Source organism: Plodia interpunctella, chromosome 2 (assembly GCF_027563975.2).
Source record: "Plodia interpunctella isolate USDA-ARS_2022_Savannah chromosome 2, ilPloInte3.2, whole genome shotgun sequence".
NCBI lineage: Eukaryota > Metazoa > Arthropoda > Insecta > Lepidoptera > Pyralidae > Plodia > Plodia interpunctella.
Window position 1 is genome coordinate 3,405,323 of NC_071295.1, and position 16,253 is coordinate 3,421,575.

Sequence of the window (16,253 nt, forward strand, 5' to 3'; positions counted from 1 at the left end):
GAGCGAGCGAAGCGAGCAAGTTCTGCCATTTCTACTTGGGGCAAAAATTATATTTTTTTGTACGTATGTACGTTTGTAACGCGATAACTTTCGAGCCGTTGCGTTGGGCTGATTTTAGTGAAATTTAAAAGGTATGTGGAATCTGTCAATAGAATTTTTAAGTTCGTGAGGCATCAATATCGGTTCAGTCGTTTTTGAAATATTCACAATTTTGTAAAAAAATATTGTGGTCGCGAGAGGTCAAGTTCGTGGCGAATAACTAATTGTGTTTACCAATTTGCATTGTTATGCTCTGCATATTCTATTGGGCAGACTACGGGGCGGAACACTTATTAACTATGACCTAAAATAGGATAATCCACTAAATCCTTCCTTTTTCCTTTGAACTCGCACCATGATTGCGTAGAAGGTATTTTTGGTCGTACTGTTTGTGTACCGTAGTTGTACCAGTAGCGCCATCTGCGCTGAGCTTTGCTTAAGCTAATAATATGCCCTATTAACATTAGTTTTCTCCCCATTTATAATTATATTGGCAAAATTTATACAAAATAATAATATCTACTTATAATTTTTATTTACTCTTCCCTATATCCGTATGCATGTAAAATATATATACTCTTATATTTTAGGTTATACACTGAATCGGGCAAAATCATCGTTTTGACGAACGATGGAGCCATGACACTTAAAAAAAATACCATGGATTTAGTAAGTACTTCGGGAGTAACTAGCTACTAATTCCATGATCAATACAACCAAGCAAGCAACTCCTACTCCCTATTGCATATTTACAGGTCTTAGGACATAAGGGGGAAGCAAGTCGTATAGAGATACAGAAAATTTTGAGCATTCAAAAAAATATATGTAATCACCGGTGTACCGGGCGGTATTCACTTGATATATTAGGATTATTTTGTTTTAAAATCAATGACATTGACTTACGTCAGTTATGAATGGCTGTCCGCTGTCTGCCTGACTGATGTTGCTTGCTGCTTTGCAGTGCTGCTGAACAAAGTTGCTTCTCGTTCTTGTTTGTCCACCGTTTACCTAGGTACCTTCTTTGTGATACTTTGTAGAACTGGAACCACAGAGTACTTACAGGAATAAAGATAGTAAGAATCAGGTATCCACACAATGCCTGGTTTAGTTATATAGCAGGAATATTATGGAAGATAAATAAGGACATAAAAAGGTACCTATCCACCGTATGTATACACATTTCCATCTAGAGAAAAATAAAAAATAAATCAAGTTGTAAGAATCTCTTGTTGTAATGTAAACTTGTCAAGTCTGTTTTAAAAGAGTTGATTGAGGATGCAGAAATAACTTGTTCAGTTAATCTATTCCATGTTTTTTACAGGTGCTCTTTCAAATGACCAGAAAATAGCCATGTTTGTCTCACAAGAAAGTAACAGAAGATTTAAAAAGCCAAATATACTCAGGAGAAAACCAAAAGCTCCAGCACTGGCAGAGACATTAAATGTGTCCAATTCTAATAGGTCATCAAATACAAGACCTGATATTACCAATACATTGTTAAGACCAACCATTAAAAATGACCTGCAATTAGAGAATATAACTAAATATGACTATGACGTAAGGCCTTTTCAAACAGGCCATAAAGAATCAGGACAAAGTCTTAATATTGAAAATAGTCTTCTGTATAGTGAGATGGGGAGAAATCAGGAGATTGAGCTTAAACAACATGGTGGTCAAGGTGTTAGTAGTGAGAGCAGCTTATTAGTGTATTGTAAGTTAAGTACTTGTGTAGATGCAAGTTTTGTAAATTATTTTAGTTTACTTGAAGTAAAAAAAATAATAATTTTCTTTTTAAAAAAATGTTTTTTTCTGTATTTTAGATACTGAAGAAAACCCTGTGCAATCATCTGTTAATGTAGAATCATTCTTTAATGAAACCCAGCCTAAATACCACAAGCAGGCTGAGGTGCCTTCACAACAGTTCCTTGATAATCTGTCTGTAGGATCAACAAAATTTAAGGTAAAAAGGGTTTAAGTGGTTTTTTGGAATAATGTCTCTTAGTAAGGAAATTATCTTGTTACATAGCTCCAACATTTTGAATCAATTAAACAATTAATAAACAATGAATTAAACATTCTGATCATTTATTGTTTGAGTTAAAAAATATATAAATTCTTTGATTATTTTATAAGTACCATTTTTTTAGTGTGATGTGCCCAATTGCAATAAGGAGTTCAGGAGCGCACAGAAATTGAAAAGGCATAAATACATCCATAACAAAGATTTACGCTTGCCACGTCAAGTTACTTCAGAGTGTCCTGTAAAAAAAGTAAATCCTGATGGTACAGAACAGAGATGCGGTCAAATATATTTGATTCGAGAGCAACTTGTGAAACATTTGAAGGAAGATCATACTATTGATGATGCCGCCTACAGGTAAATATACGAGTTTCTTAGTTCTTAAGTTTTGTTTTTTTGGAAAAAATCTGGAGTTAGAAAGTTGTAATTTCGTAAATAATCTGGTTGCAGATGTGATGAATGCGGGCGTCAGTTTTTCTGGGCGTCGGGTCTGCGCGCACACTCGCGCTCGCACTCGCCCCGCGCGCGGCCCGCGGCGTCGCTGGTGTGCGGCTGGCAGGGCTGCGGCCGCGTGTTCTCGCAGCCCTGTCGTCTGCGAGAGCACGCGCGCGCGCACACCGGCGACAGACCTTATCCCTGCACCTTCCCCGTGAGTCTTCTCTAGCTCCAATATTTAACTTTTATGTTGATTTACTTCTTTATGTGGCTAACTAAATTATATTCTATGTTTCTAATAAATAATATTCGTTTACTACAATCTGTCACGTCTACCGCACGTTAAATAGGTTTCCGTCGGAGTGTTATCATCCTAGTTTATCTGTGATGGTGTATTTGTGTGTGTATAGAACTGCGGGTCGTCGTTCCGGTCGGCGAGCAAGCTGGAGCGACACGCGCGGCGCCACACAGGACTGCGACGACACGCGTGCGCGCGCTGCGGCCGCGCCTTCCTGCGCCGCGAGCATCTGCGCGACCACTGCGCGCGCCACCACCGTCCTCGTCCGCCGCCGCCGCCACCGCCGCCACCGCCGCTCTGCTGTCTCCACTCTGGTATGGTATCCTCCTAGTCATCCTTCTAATTATCCCACACAACCAATATTATAAAGGCGAATTGACTATATTTATAATGATCTTTTTGGATGTTTATCTATATACGTATTTGTTATAAAATATAGTGTCGTTGAGAAACTTGCTTTAGGGCTAGCTCAATCTGTGTGATTTTGTCCTAATATATTTATTTATAAAAAAAAACTTCTTCACGATCATACGTCTGGGCCAAGTTTTATCCTGAAAGTACGCGTTTCGCGATTTTGAAAAAAAGTCTGATAATTGATGACGCTTTATAAAGTAGAGGGTAACACCACGAGGTGCAGCTAGTAGATAGTACTGGAGCTAGCACTCCCAAAAACTATTTCTTTAAGGCATTTGGGCTGACAATGTCTAATCTCCTACAAATAAAGTAAAATATTTACTTATCGAATTTACAGGCCGCCATGGCAGTACAGTCGATCGTTTTTTTCTGATTACAGAATGCAAGGAGCTGTTCGAAGATGCGGACGCCCTGCAGGAACATATAAACAAGGAACACTCAAATGGAGAAAACTCTCCCGTACACCAACCCAACCCAGCGGACAATTTGGACTACATATTTTTGGTAATTATTAAAAGTGCTGTGTCCTCAAAATAGCTCATTTTGTAAATTTTTTATTTTACCAAATGGGCTATTTTACTTTGAACAGTCGACCACATAACATAAGTTTAGACGATACCCTGCATGGATTTTTATGCCACGGTAATCGAGGCCAGTTTTCTTAGCTTGATGTGCGGTCGATTGTACATATTTGTATGTTTTTGTGAACAACATAAATGAAACACGAAATAAATAAATGATAGTTTAATTTCTTTTTATACAGGCCGTAGAAGACACAGAAGCGGTGACCGAGGAACCACAGATGGAGAAATCGTGCGTGGAACTAGAGGAGGCGTCCGAGTCGCAGGAGAGTCGCGCTGCGCGTACGCATTGTCCGTGGCCGATGGCCGTGCGGCTGCGGGACCTCACGGTGATTACTTTTGTTGGATGTTGATAGATAATACTAGCTACACCCCGCGGTATTACCCGCTTTTATACACAGTAACGCCATCTACTTTACAAAGCACCATTAACTATCAGTATTTTTGATTATATTCTCCGGGAATCGCGTATTTTGTTTCTGATTTTTTGGTGAAAGTTTTTTTGGTGTTAGTGTTCGAGTAGGTATGGCCTTAACAATGCAACACTAAAATATATAGATATTTCATTTAGTGGCTTTTGATGAAATCAAATGTAATATTTGTTGGACAGGCCGAGGAGCAGGGCGACGGCTCCGAGAGCAACATTTACACCGTCCGGAGTGATCTCTTCCTGCACGGAAACGTATTGATAAACGAGGACAGTGTGTAAGTATTTATTTTTATAGCTAACTAGCTTTTGCGCGCGGCTTCGCTCCCGTGAATTTCCCACGGGAACAGTTATTTTTCCGGGATGAAAGGTACCCTATGTCCTTTTCCATACTTTAAACTACATGTAAGCAAAATTTCAAGAAGATTGGTTAAGTAGATAGAGCGTAAAGAGTTAACAAACTTTCGCATTTATAATATTACTGGGGTGTTACGGTATGCTCATCACAGATGGTAGCATTTACTAATGCAACAGCCGTTGCACAGATGACGACATTAAAACTAAAAAAGGAAAACTTTTGTATTTATCACGTAGACAAAAGTCGCGCCTTATGCGCCTTTTTAAGGTTATGCATTAGATACCAGTAACTCTACTGCATATAGTATATACATATATGTATATATAATCAATTATTTTTTTTAACAAAACAATGTGAAATAAATGATTATATATTGTATTGCATTGTATGTATCTCGCTACAGACAAATGGGCGGAGCAGTAGAGAGCACCGAGCCTACGACTGAAACTAGTAACGACGAACTCGGATTAGGATTGCTCGAGCACCCACACATCGACTTATTGCAGGTATAGTGTCCTACTTGACAATTTTATTAATTACTAGCCGCTCGCCCCGGCTTCGCTCTGGTACAACTATAATAAGAAGTAGCCTATGTCACTCCTGAAAGTTTCGCCTATCTCTGTGCCAAATTTCATCAGAATCGGCCCAGTAGTTTTTGAGTTTATTCATTACAAACAAAAATATTTATTACAAACAAATTTTGACATGATTCCTTCCTTAAGAAAATTGAGGATTACGAACCTCAATTTTCATAAAAATTATTAATATTTCTCAATACAAAATTTTCTTGAGCTTGTTGCTCATGACAGCGCGGTTAGTCGCCATGTCGGCATGGTCATGCAGACAGACAGACAGGCAAAACTCAGATGGAATAAGAAGAACTAATTTGTTTTCAGGAAGAGATGATGTTTACCGTCTGGCCATAACTGTCTTGGGCGAGAACCATGGAGATAAACAGTCATCTTAAGCAATTAGTCATAAATAAGTGTTCAATATTCATCCTGAAAAAAACTAAATGCAGTTGCGACGATATCAATAGTAGTATTAAGTATGTTATCCATTTTACTTTACTCACTCATAAAGCTTAGGCCTTATATTTGGTTTTTATGCTTTTGCAATCATTTTGTTGCGAAAAACAAAAATATAACTGGTTTCTCGACGTCACCTGCAGTTTGTTAATAGGTACCGATTTCTTACACATATTTACAACCTTTTTTTGAGATATTTGAAACAATTACTAAAAAACATAGATTATATTAATACATAAATCACATTATACATATTTTAATCAAATGTAGTGGAATTATTATTAATGTTTGCGAGTATAGAAAAATCTCATCACAAAATGTAGGAGTAATGTTTATACGTGGTTGTTGTATTGACGTATAGTTTATTACGAAAGGCACTGAAGTTACAAGACTTCAAATAGGTAAAAAACTGCAATTTACGAATTACGTTGAACAACGGTACAAATATTTGTGTGTATGTGTCAAAATTTGTGAATTTCTTACGGTGCAATACTTTATCTTTCGAATGAAAGAGCAATTCGTCACATCGGTGACTGCACATTGGCTTCCAAAAATTGTGAATTTGTTATCATTTTTCGTATGTTTCGAATTGTAAGAAATAAAAGTACTATTTGAAAAACTAACCTAAGAACGTGCTTTTTTAGCACGTGTGCATGTATTAGGTTGAACATTATAACAAGACTTTAACACCAAAGTTTAGTAACGAGTAAACTAGCACCGTATCCAAAAGAATTTAAGTTAAAACTGAATGCTTGTTATGACTACTGTCTGGATTACACTTTGCCTGTACACCCTGAAGTACCTAATCAACTTTTGTATTTTAACCTCTAAGTGTAAGTTAAGTTTGTGATCTTTAGCTTATAGTATATTCAAGTAGTTTTCTTGACACAAATCCTTTACACTCATATATTTTTAACTTATTCCCAAATGTGCCTAAAGTAAACAACTTTCCTTAGCCTAGTTAGTGAATTTATGTATATGTATTTTACTAAAATATTTCTACAAACATTATTTTTATCCTTGGGGAGAATTTAAATTCTAAATTTACAATACTTGGCTTTTGAGTTAATTTACATTAGTCAGGCTTTACTTTATATAATTTGGAGTATCTCGGGATATAAACTTTGGGATTCGGTTACAGTGGTTGTTAAAAAAAATCACTTTGTTTTTATAGAAAATATTTAATGATTTCCTATTTCATATTTGTGCTAGTATAGATAAAAATAAATGTATTAGCTATTTGATATAAAACATATTGAATCAGAAGTTCAAAAAGTCGTCCTCTCTAACGGGATTCCAGGAGTTTTACTTTTTATATTTCGAGTCACTACACTAATATTTGACAATTATTTTGTTCCTTTGCATGTTACCGTATTATACAACTGATATCGATGGTCCATGTATTTAAGTGCTCCTGTTAGTATCCTAATATATTATACTTTTATCTGTCCTAGGCTTATTGAGACGCTTTAGCGTTTAAGTGTTGTATGTGTAACAAATTACAAATAATAGTATAATTAATGCTGTATAGTGTTGTATGTGTAAGTTTAGCGTTTCGTGGATGCATATTACAAATATTGAATACTATGGGTTATCGCTCACCGCGGTTTTAATGACAGTTGGGAATAGTGATAACAAATACAAAATATAATATTCGTCCACGAATCGCAGTAGGTCGTTGGTCGGTTAGTAAGCGGTGATACCATCACTAATAGCTTTGAGCTACGTATTGATGTTTCACTTCATGAAGTACTGTCCAACAAGATTGCATTGAATAAGTTATTGCCTATATTTATTAAACAACTTGTGAATCAGACTTCGTGAGATGAAATGTCTATACAACGTCGATGGTATCATGGAATTGATCTCTGGAAATGCCTTTTTAACTTAGGACTATTGAATTGACATTGTAGCATAATTTCCCATGATTGTGATATCATACTTATAACAAATGTACAATGGAAATTCCCATGTTGTAAGTTAGGCTGACTAGTTATATATGTATGTTAAGGGAGGTTGGTTATGTGTTTGCTTTTACACGGGACATGTATCTCATCTATATCTTACAAACTGATAAAAGCATTGATTTCTATGATAAACAATATTATAATGCTGAAATTTAAACTCATTTTTGGAACATGTCCATTTGAAAAAGAGGATAAATAATTTAGTATTAGTAATTTGTGGAATTTAAGTAAATACCAATGAGGGTTTTTCATTATAGCATATCTGGATGATTTAAAAAGGGCTGAAAATGACGATGCTATTAAAGTGAATCGCAACAATGTAGAACGTTAGGTAGAATTAGGTATCTGTTTCTAATTCAAATTTGGTGTTCGCTCGGATAGCTAACACAAGCGTAATATGGAGATAGTAAGATTTGAAACCCTCATTGAAAGCCAACGTCGGGATCTCAGCGAGTGTCTCGGACTGCGAGGAGAGTGATTGTTAGACCTGAATCTAGTTTAATATTTAGCTCTATGTACATAAGATATATATTTTTGGATATACAAAGTAATTGTAAGGTCGCTTATTTTTTGAGAGTTGTCCAAAATATAATCATGATATCGTTTGTTAAATTATAATATACCTAATGGTAGATGTATTTCAAAATTATTTTTATAAATGAGTTTTATTTTGGTTGTTGCTATTTGTTTTGTTTAATACTTTCGGATTAAGAGGACGTTAACGTACGTGTCGGCTCGAGGCAGACGCAATAAGTCATACTTTAAATAATCACATATCATAATTATTATTTAGTTTGTTATTAATCATACTGTAATAGGTTGCTTTGTGTTTGAATACATTAAAAGGTGAAATAAATGTTGTATAACCACATCACGACTTTTATTTAAAATTCTTTTAATTCATAAAAACAATATATTTTGTATTAAAATATAAATACAACACAGTAGGTATATTATGTACATCTTAAATCTATAAAGAAACCGATATGTATATTTATATACAAGAGGTTTTGAGTTTTTATTATTATACATAATAACCTTTCACATTTTAAACAATTTCTTCTATAAGCTTAGAAATTGCTGGAAGGCTTCCACACAAACAAAATGGACACACAATAGTTATCATGTTATCACACATCAACACAACTGATCAACGCACCAAATATAAAATGGACTACTAGAGAGAAATCTTAATACTGTCCAGTGTAGGTGGTAAACTATTATCTTTTTGCACTAGCTCTGTGTATATAACTAGTATGGACTTGGGCGTTGTTGATAAAATGCTATATTTGAACTTTTGGTCGGACATCGGCCGAACATAGTAGTTGGAATGGCAATATAAACACAGTTTTGATGATAATTACATAATGATAAGTCATGAAACACAACCGATTGTGCCCGACCTTCATAGAAGTCTATCCGTCATACTATTCTCGCTTGCATGGAATCTGGCACCATGGGCAAGTCGAGGCTGACAGTGCGTATGGTCATAGAGATCTTGTCGCGGCAGAGCGCGACGCCCCACAGCGCCGCGTAGATGACGAGGAGACCTGCGCACGAGCACGCCACCAGCGCGGTCGTGCGCCAGCCGAAGCGCCAGTCCAGCACTGGGTAGATGTAAGGGTTGCCATTGCTGGAACAGAATTTTAAGCATAATTGTAGGTATTATGAAGACCTAGAAGAGCTGTAAGAATCGTGCTACCTAAATGGAAATTTCTAGTCTCTGTTGACACCCAGCAGTGTTGTCTGAAATAGTGGTGACATGGCGTGAGTGACGGAGCGTGTATTTGCATTAAGATATTACTACTAAGTATTTTAGTACTGAAAACTTTTTGGCGTTTCCTCATGAATACTCAGTGCGAGTTTTCTTTAGTAAACCATGCGGATTTGTATAAGATTTCGATAATTCATTAGTGTCCCTTGCCGCAAAACGAATACCGCTGACTGTCAGCCAGCCCTACATTCAGTTCGTTTTATTAAAAAAGTGTGATCTATCGGGACAGGTTTTAATTCTCGATCTAGAGTGACCAAGATAGGTCATGTTCCTGTTTTGATATATCACTTACCCATCCGTGCCCCCGGCCGCGAAGTAGATGGCGGTGAAGGCTGCGTACCACAGCCCTACGCTGAGCGGCTGGTAGAAGTGCAGCGCTCTGACGGGAGTGCGCGATGCCACAACCTCCGCCAGCGCTATGCAAGAGTTCAGTCCGTGTGTCGCTACGTCCAACCAGAACAGCGGATCTTCAGGATCCGGATCTGTAAGGGATTTAAACAAGGTAGGTATACAATCAATATTTTTTAAATTTGTATTGGGTAGGTAGTTAATTTAAGATCGGACACCAAAACTCAGATACCTTTCGGACCCCAGAAATGTCTAAGAAACCAAGTCATTTCTGGCAACCCCACTTGCGCGCTCGTCGCGAAAATGATATTAAACTGTCGATAAATACTCGTAATGCTGTCGTAAATCTGATTCACAATTTTTCTATAATTTACAATCTTGCGAGACAAATGATACGGAGATATTAGTTATGCACTGAGGGGAGTTTCTGTTTGCATAATTGTTAAGTATTGTGCTTATATATTTACCTATATTTTAAACATTTCAAATATTTGTGCGTTATGTAATATGTACCAGTGATATGATGAATAAGAAAAGAGAATAATAAGTACTTTTACCGGGATTGTACAATAGGATCCAATAGAGCGCCGTTATGAGAAAGGATGTGCTGATGGCTATGTTGAAGAAGAACCAGTACATGCTGACGTACCATGGCAACTGTGAAGTTTCTGAAATTAAACAAGGAGATACTTTAAAAAGTATAAAGTAGTAGTACTAAAACAAAAGAAAACAATTAATTTTGACTTTAAAAAATCGACGAGGGTCACTTTTAATGGGCGCTGGCTGTTGTCGTGATTGCTTATGGCACAAGACTTTATTTACATGTGTTGTAAGCAGTTACGTCACGGCACCATTGCGATGATGTGGGCCAGCGGGCGGCCCGGGGCCGACGGATGGTGCCATTGCCACAGCGCATCTTGCGTTGCATAGTAAAAATGAATGACCGAAATGATGAGGACCATTGCTACAGACAGATCCTAAGTAGTGATTATGCAGTTCCAAGTTTCCTGTTTGGTACATATGTCATTTGGTTAATTGTGCGTTATGGTCTGATGTTTAGGATAATCGAATGCCTGAAAGATATTATGCGAGTCATTTCTAATGATTCGAATGAGAAAAAATCCTAGTAAACTTTGCATTTAGGCAAAAAATAACAAATTGTACTTGTCTAGATTTTAATAATAGTCTCAATTATCCTCTTGCCTATAAGTGCGACATAGATACGAATGTGGTAAGATTTTATTAATTTTTGTACAAGAACGAACGAATTAAATATTTATTTAAATAAACCTATAGCTACCTATAGGTAGAAGATATTGCTTATCAGATCTCCACTTCTGTTGTCTAGAGAACAACGAAAATGTTGATACATTACCTTTTTCGTTGTTCTCTAGACAACAGAAGTGGAGATCTAATAAGCAATATCTTCTACCTATAGCTTCCTATACCTTTATACCTTCTTCTTCTACCTATACCTTCTCGACATCGTATGTTGAAAAACAAAATACATTACCTTAGATTTGTGTTAAAAACATAATGAAAACAATAACAACAATAAATTATAAATAAATAAATATAAATATAAATTCAGGACAAATCACACAGATTGAGCTAGCCCCAAAGTAAGTTCGAGACTTGTGTTATGGGATACTAACTCAACGATACTATATTTTATAACAAATACATATATAGATAAACATCCAAGACCCGAGCCAATCAGAAAAAGATCATTTTCCATCATGACCCGACCGGGGATCGAACCCAGGACCTCTCGGTTTAGTGGCAAGAACTTTACTATTGCGCCGCCGAGGTCGTCAACAATTTAGATAAAAGTCTACTCAGCTCAGTTGCTTATCGAAAAATAAAATTTGAGTGAATGTTTATAGCGGTGTTTTGCCGCACGTGCACGAAATTATTCTTACTCGTAACTATCAGACCAGACTGTCAGATCCGGGTTTATTATTTCCTGGACGACCGGGAAATGAACGAATGGAATTTCCGGATGATTTATTTTTGTAAAAACAGTTTTTCTACATAGTTTATTGGTGTACTTATCTATATAAGTATGTTTGGTGTGACTTTGACAGCCGTAGTAATCGTGACATCGTAACTTTGTGAAAAAGTACCTTTTTAATATTTGTGAATTCCGGGACAGCAGAGTGAGATTGTCAAGGGAGAATACACAAAATTGCGGAACTTTCCTGGATTTTTTGGACATTATGGCAGCGCTATTCAGTGGCGATGCGAGAATTGCGCGTGCGCGTGCACGCTATACAATAACAGATGCAACGTTTATAGCGACTGGGTACAACGCTGAAGGTCAACAGAAAATTAGTAGCTTCTTATTATTTTTCATTCTATCTAATGCCTTCACTGAGAAGACATTTTATCTGTTGTCGTAAGTATTGTTTTATGCGGTTAGCTTGTGTAATTTGAATAAGTTGAGAATAATAATTGACGTATTACACACCTGCATATTGTAATATACTTGGTGTAATAAAAGCTACTTTAGATGCTTTTTTAGTCTAAATTTCACGTTAAAAGACTTCTCCTCCGAAATGTTGTCATTTGACCTACTTAGGTAACTATATATACCTAACCCATCCACTTGGTTTAATCTCAACATTAGGTCATCTGTGAAATTAGTAGGATTTGATTATAAGCACTAACATTTTCTCATTAAAATATTTACTAATCTAACTAAGTGTTTGCTAACAAAGTTACAGCGGAACTAAGCATCCATTGTTACAATCCACAATGTCGGTTACTGTCTATCAAAACAAAGACTTGTAGGGTATTGATTATGCTTTAGCCTACATTGTAATTATTATCCAAATAATAAACAAATCAGTGGTGGTAGTTTTTTTCCCACTTGTGTTTTTACATATTGGAAATACTTGTAACTAAGTAAGTAGATGAGCTGGTTTAGTATGTAACGTCTACAGGTGGCCGCTTTGCTCCTGGGGACTAGTAAATAGTCGCAGACTACCATGAAACATAAATACGTAGCACTACGTCATTGTGTCCTCACGTTCTCTTCTTTTTTACACGACGAGCTCACGATATGGGAAAAAGAGACAGCGGACGTTAGTAACGTGCTACGTGTGTGTATCCATATAAATACCATCCTAATTATAGCCATTTATAGTCCCCACTGTTTGAGCCCTGGTTTCCGTTATGGATGGATAAGGAAAGTAGGCCTGGAAAGGTGATCCCTACCCTTTCAATCGTCTGTATGGTCTGGTTAATATTGAACACAGGTTTTTCAGGTTCTTCGTACTGCATACTGCTACAGACGTCTTTAGGCGACTTGGATAAAAATTAACACTAGTAGTGTTAGCAATAACACTCGATAAGGAAGACTGTATAAGTTATTTAGAAATAAATTGTTTGTAATATCTTTACTGTTACAAATTAAAAGTACATACACAACATAAAATATATTGTATGTATATTTATTTATTTACCCCCAGGAAAACAAAACCATGACCAAAGATCGGAACTTGTTTGTGCTAAGAAATTATTAGAGGCGGCATCTTTTTCTTGATTTTCTGTAAGTATCTAGTCGATCAAAGATCGAAAATTTTAAACTATTCTGAAAAATCGCTTTATAAATATCAGCGATCATTTTATTTAAATAATAAATAGATATGTTTGAACACGTTAGGTAAGTATGCATTAAAATATCAATCTCTAACCATGAGTTCAATATACAACTACCCTACAGGTCTCTTTTCTGAGCTCAAGGTCTACATGAGAAATTATAGTTTTGATTTAACTATTTTGGAGAATCCAAGGATATCCCCAGGTTTTTCCGAGTTATCTAATGTTGCGGTATTAGCGGCATGTAGGTATGCAATGCAGCTAATAAATTTCTGCATAAACGACATTCTACAGTTAAACCGGTCTATTAACTCTAATGCTTTATTTTTATATGTTATTAATAATACATTTGTACTCGTATCGTTCGCTTTATATAGGTTAACATTAATACGTGACATAGTAAGTATCGTACAATCTATCATGACTTTGGAAATGACAGGTGTATTTTGAACCTACCTACATAATATACGATCTACATTGTAAAGTTTTAGAATGAATTAAATTCAAAATATAACAACGAGAATCCTTGTGGATTCATAAATACACAAATAAGTCGTCAGATAATCTATACTATTGTTATAAAGAGGTAAGCGTTTGTGAGTTTGTATGTTTCGAGGCGGGTAATCACCGAAACTACCGAACCGATTTAAAAAATTCTTTCACCATTAGAAAGGTACAATATCCAAGATTAAGGCTATATTTTATCTCAAAATTCCCACGGGAGCGAAGCCCCGGGCAACATCATAGTAGTTATTAGGTAGCTACTCGAATTCGAGTACCTACCTACTTGTTATTCGAATACTTAATAGTTATTGTCATCTTAGGACTTTGGACGAAGAAAATGGTATTTTGATGGCAATCTAAATACATCTATATAAAGTAGAGGTAGTAGATATCTAACTTATTAGTTTTATTTATTTATCGTATAATTCCCACAAAGTCAGTATTAAGAAAATTACCAGTAACAGTTTATTTAATTGAAATTTATATTCACTGTTTATTTACCTACACAACTATTAAGTTTTACCTTCATAATTATATGACAACCCTTTTGTAAATCGATTTCTTAATGATTCGCAATTAGCCTTAATGTAGGTACTTAAAGTCACAGACGAAAACAGTGATCTTACCATATGACGGGTTAAACAACGCCACAATGGATACGAGTATGCCGCTAAGCAACATCGCATTAATGAGGACCAGCCCCCAGTTGGTGAGGAAGAGTGGCCAATACTCGTTGCCGCCCTCCACTAGCGTCCAGCTCAGCACGGCTAAGGCCAGCGCCGCCAGGAGCAGCCGCACCACCAGCAGCGGCACGGGAGAGTCCCCGCGTTGCCATGACGACGCGTAGAAATCACTTAACTTGTCATTCGACGACACCCACACATCCGACAACGATATTGTCTTCCTATAAAATTTCACCATCTCATAAACCACTCCGAACTCTCTCACGACACTGATTTATCACAGAATTTGGGGTTGTCGTTGCGTGAGATATAATTCTTTCGCAACGACGACGCGCGAAGCAGAGACCGGATGTTAGTGAGAGTATCGGATCATTCGTTATCGACCAATCTCATATTATCAATATAATATCTAGATTAATCTATAACTTGGCCGGCTATTTATTTTGGAAGTGATAAACGGTACGTTTTATGATTCAGTGACAGTGTACGCGGAGTGTATATTTTCATAAGTATGTTTATAACTGTAGTTTCCGAAGTATGGCTTTACTTAATATATTAGAATTGTACTTCAAGTGTATTTTAAAGAACGAGATGAAGGGTGAGCGCAACAAGGCGTCTCGCGCGCTCGGCCGCGGGTTCGCGCACAGTGCGTCTGGCTGGTGGTGCAGACGACGCCGCGCGCAATACTAAAGTTGCGCAAACACTGCTACCGTAACTTATGTAATTAACTAAAACAGGTTTGCAATGGGCGAATTTTGTTGCCACACAACTGACGATGCAAGAAAATGCTATCAATAAAAACTTCTACAGGATCAACTGCTTATATACCGACCAACGCGGTCGTTGATCAAAAAAATATTTGTTTTGTTATGATTACTACCTATTACCTTAAAGTACCATAGGACTACTCCTGTGTTATTACTCATGTGTTGTTTTCTTTACCCTGACCTTTAAAGAATCACGAGTTTCAATTGTTGTCAAACAGTCTCTTAAATACTTGTGGTCTGATAACTAAAGGGATGCCGATGATCGTGCGTTAGGCGCTAACGCTCAACGGCTCTGAGGAAGAAATCTCTACTTGTGCTCTACCAACAGTAGATAATAGTTAATAACATAGATTTTGTATTATGATTATAATACAAAATCTATATCTATCTGGTTATTTGGTTATATAAGATGGTGTACCCACTCCTTGCATACCAACGTAAGGGACCTTTACGATTACCCTTACTTGGTAAGCAAGGGGTGGGTATAATATCACCCTATAATCATAGAGGTGAGCTAGCGTCTATTATCGCCACTGAATGATATACCTATTGTCGCGAAGGTTTATCACTTTTCCATTTTAAACTTTACTACTTTATTTATACCTATAACATAATTTACAATGTCAACTGTCTGGTCTTAATCTTTTTGCTATACATATATTGTAATATGTACCTATGTAGGTATGGTAGAGTAAGGGAAAAGGATAAGGTACTTACGCTAAGTAGTCTGTTAAATTTAAAGGCATTTTGATACAGTTTGTCCAAACTTTTCCCAAGATAAACAGTTACAACAGTTTCTATAACAGATAGCCTAGTTATAGCGATGACCTGTTTGATAAATGGTTACTGGATATTTAGTATAATTATTCTAAAACCAATTGAATTTGATACATACAGAATAAAGGTGTTATATGATATAAAAACATAAATATATTGTAAACATTCTGTTTACGTTAAAGTCAAAATAAATTTCACTATAAAAGTGACTGACGTTCACAGATTAGCCA

The 16,253-nt window shown here is 36.4% G+C and overlaps 2 protein-coding genes across 6 annotated transcripts; one reads left to right on the forward strand and one right to left on the reverse strand.

Annotated features, from left to right (window-relative positions):
• Positions 1-971: 971 nt before the first annotated feature.
• LOC128676194 (zinc finger protein 157-like) lies at positions 972-8,438 on the forward strand. The gene is made up of 11 exons (XM_053756201.2): positions 972-1,192; positions 1,361-1,750; positions 1,860-1,999; positions 2,187-2,416; positions 2,510-2,708; positions 2,905-3,106; positions 3,586-3,710; positions 3,970-4,116; positions 4,398-4,492; positions 4,976-5,078; positions 5,469-8,438. The coding sequence occupies exons 2-11, from the start codon at positions 1,390-1,392 to the stop codon at positions 5,496-5,498; spliced, it is 1,632 nt and encodes a 543-aa protein (XP_053612176.1). The 5' UTR covers positions 972-1,192; positions 1,361-1,389; the 3' UTR covers positions 5,499-8,438.
• Positions 8,422-16,154, reverse strand: LOC128676225 (protein rolling stone-like). 5 transcript variants are annotated; one of them, XM_053756239.1, is made up of 5 exons: positions 15,964-16,154; positions 14,423-14,700; positions 10,241-10,357; positions 9,634-9,823; positions 8,422-9,200 (listed from the first exon to the last, which is right to left on the reverse strand). In XM_053756239.1, the coding sequence occupies exons 1-5, from the start codon at positions 15,990-15,992 to the stop codon at positions 8,990-8,992; spliced, it is 825 nt and encodes a 274-aa protein (XP_053612214.1). In that variant the 5' UTR covers positions 15,993-16,154; the 3' UTR covers positions 8,422-8,989. The 5 variants fall into 5 exon arrangements, with proteins under 5 accessions (XP_053612214.1, XP_053612196.1, XP_053612204.1 ...); XM_053756221.1 differs by lacking the exon at positions 15,964-16,154 and adding an exon at positions 14,943-15,242; XM_053756229.1 differs by lacking the exon at positions 15,964-16,154 and adding an exon at positions 14,943-15,240 and having other exon boundaries at positions 10,247-10,357.
• Between the last annotated feature and the right edge of the window lie 99 nt (positions 16,155-16,253).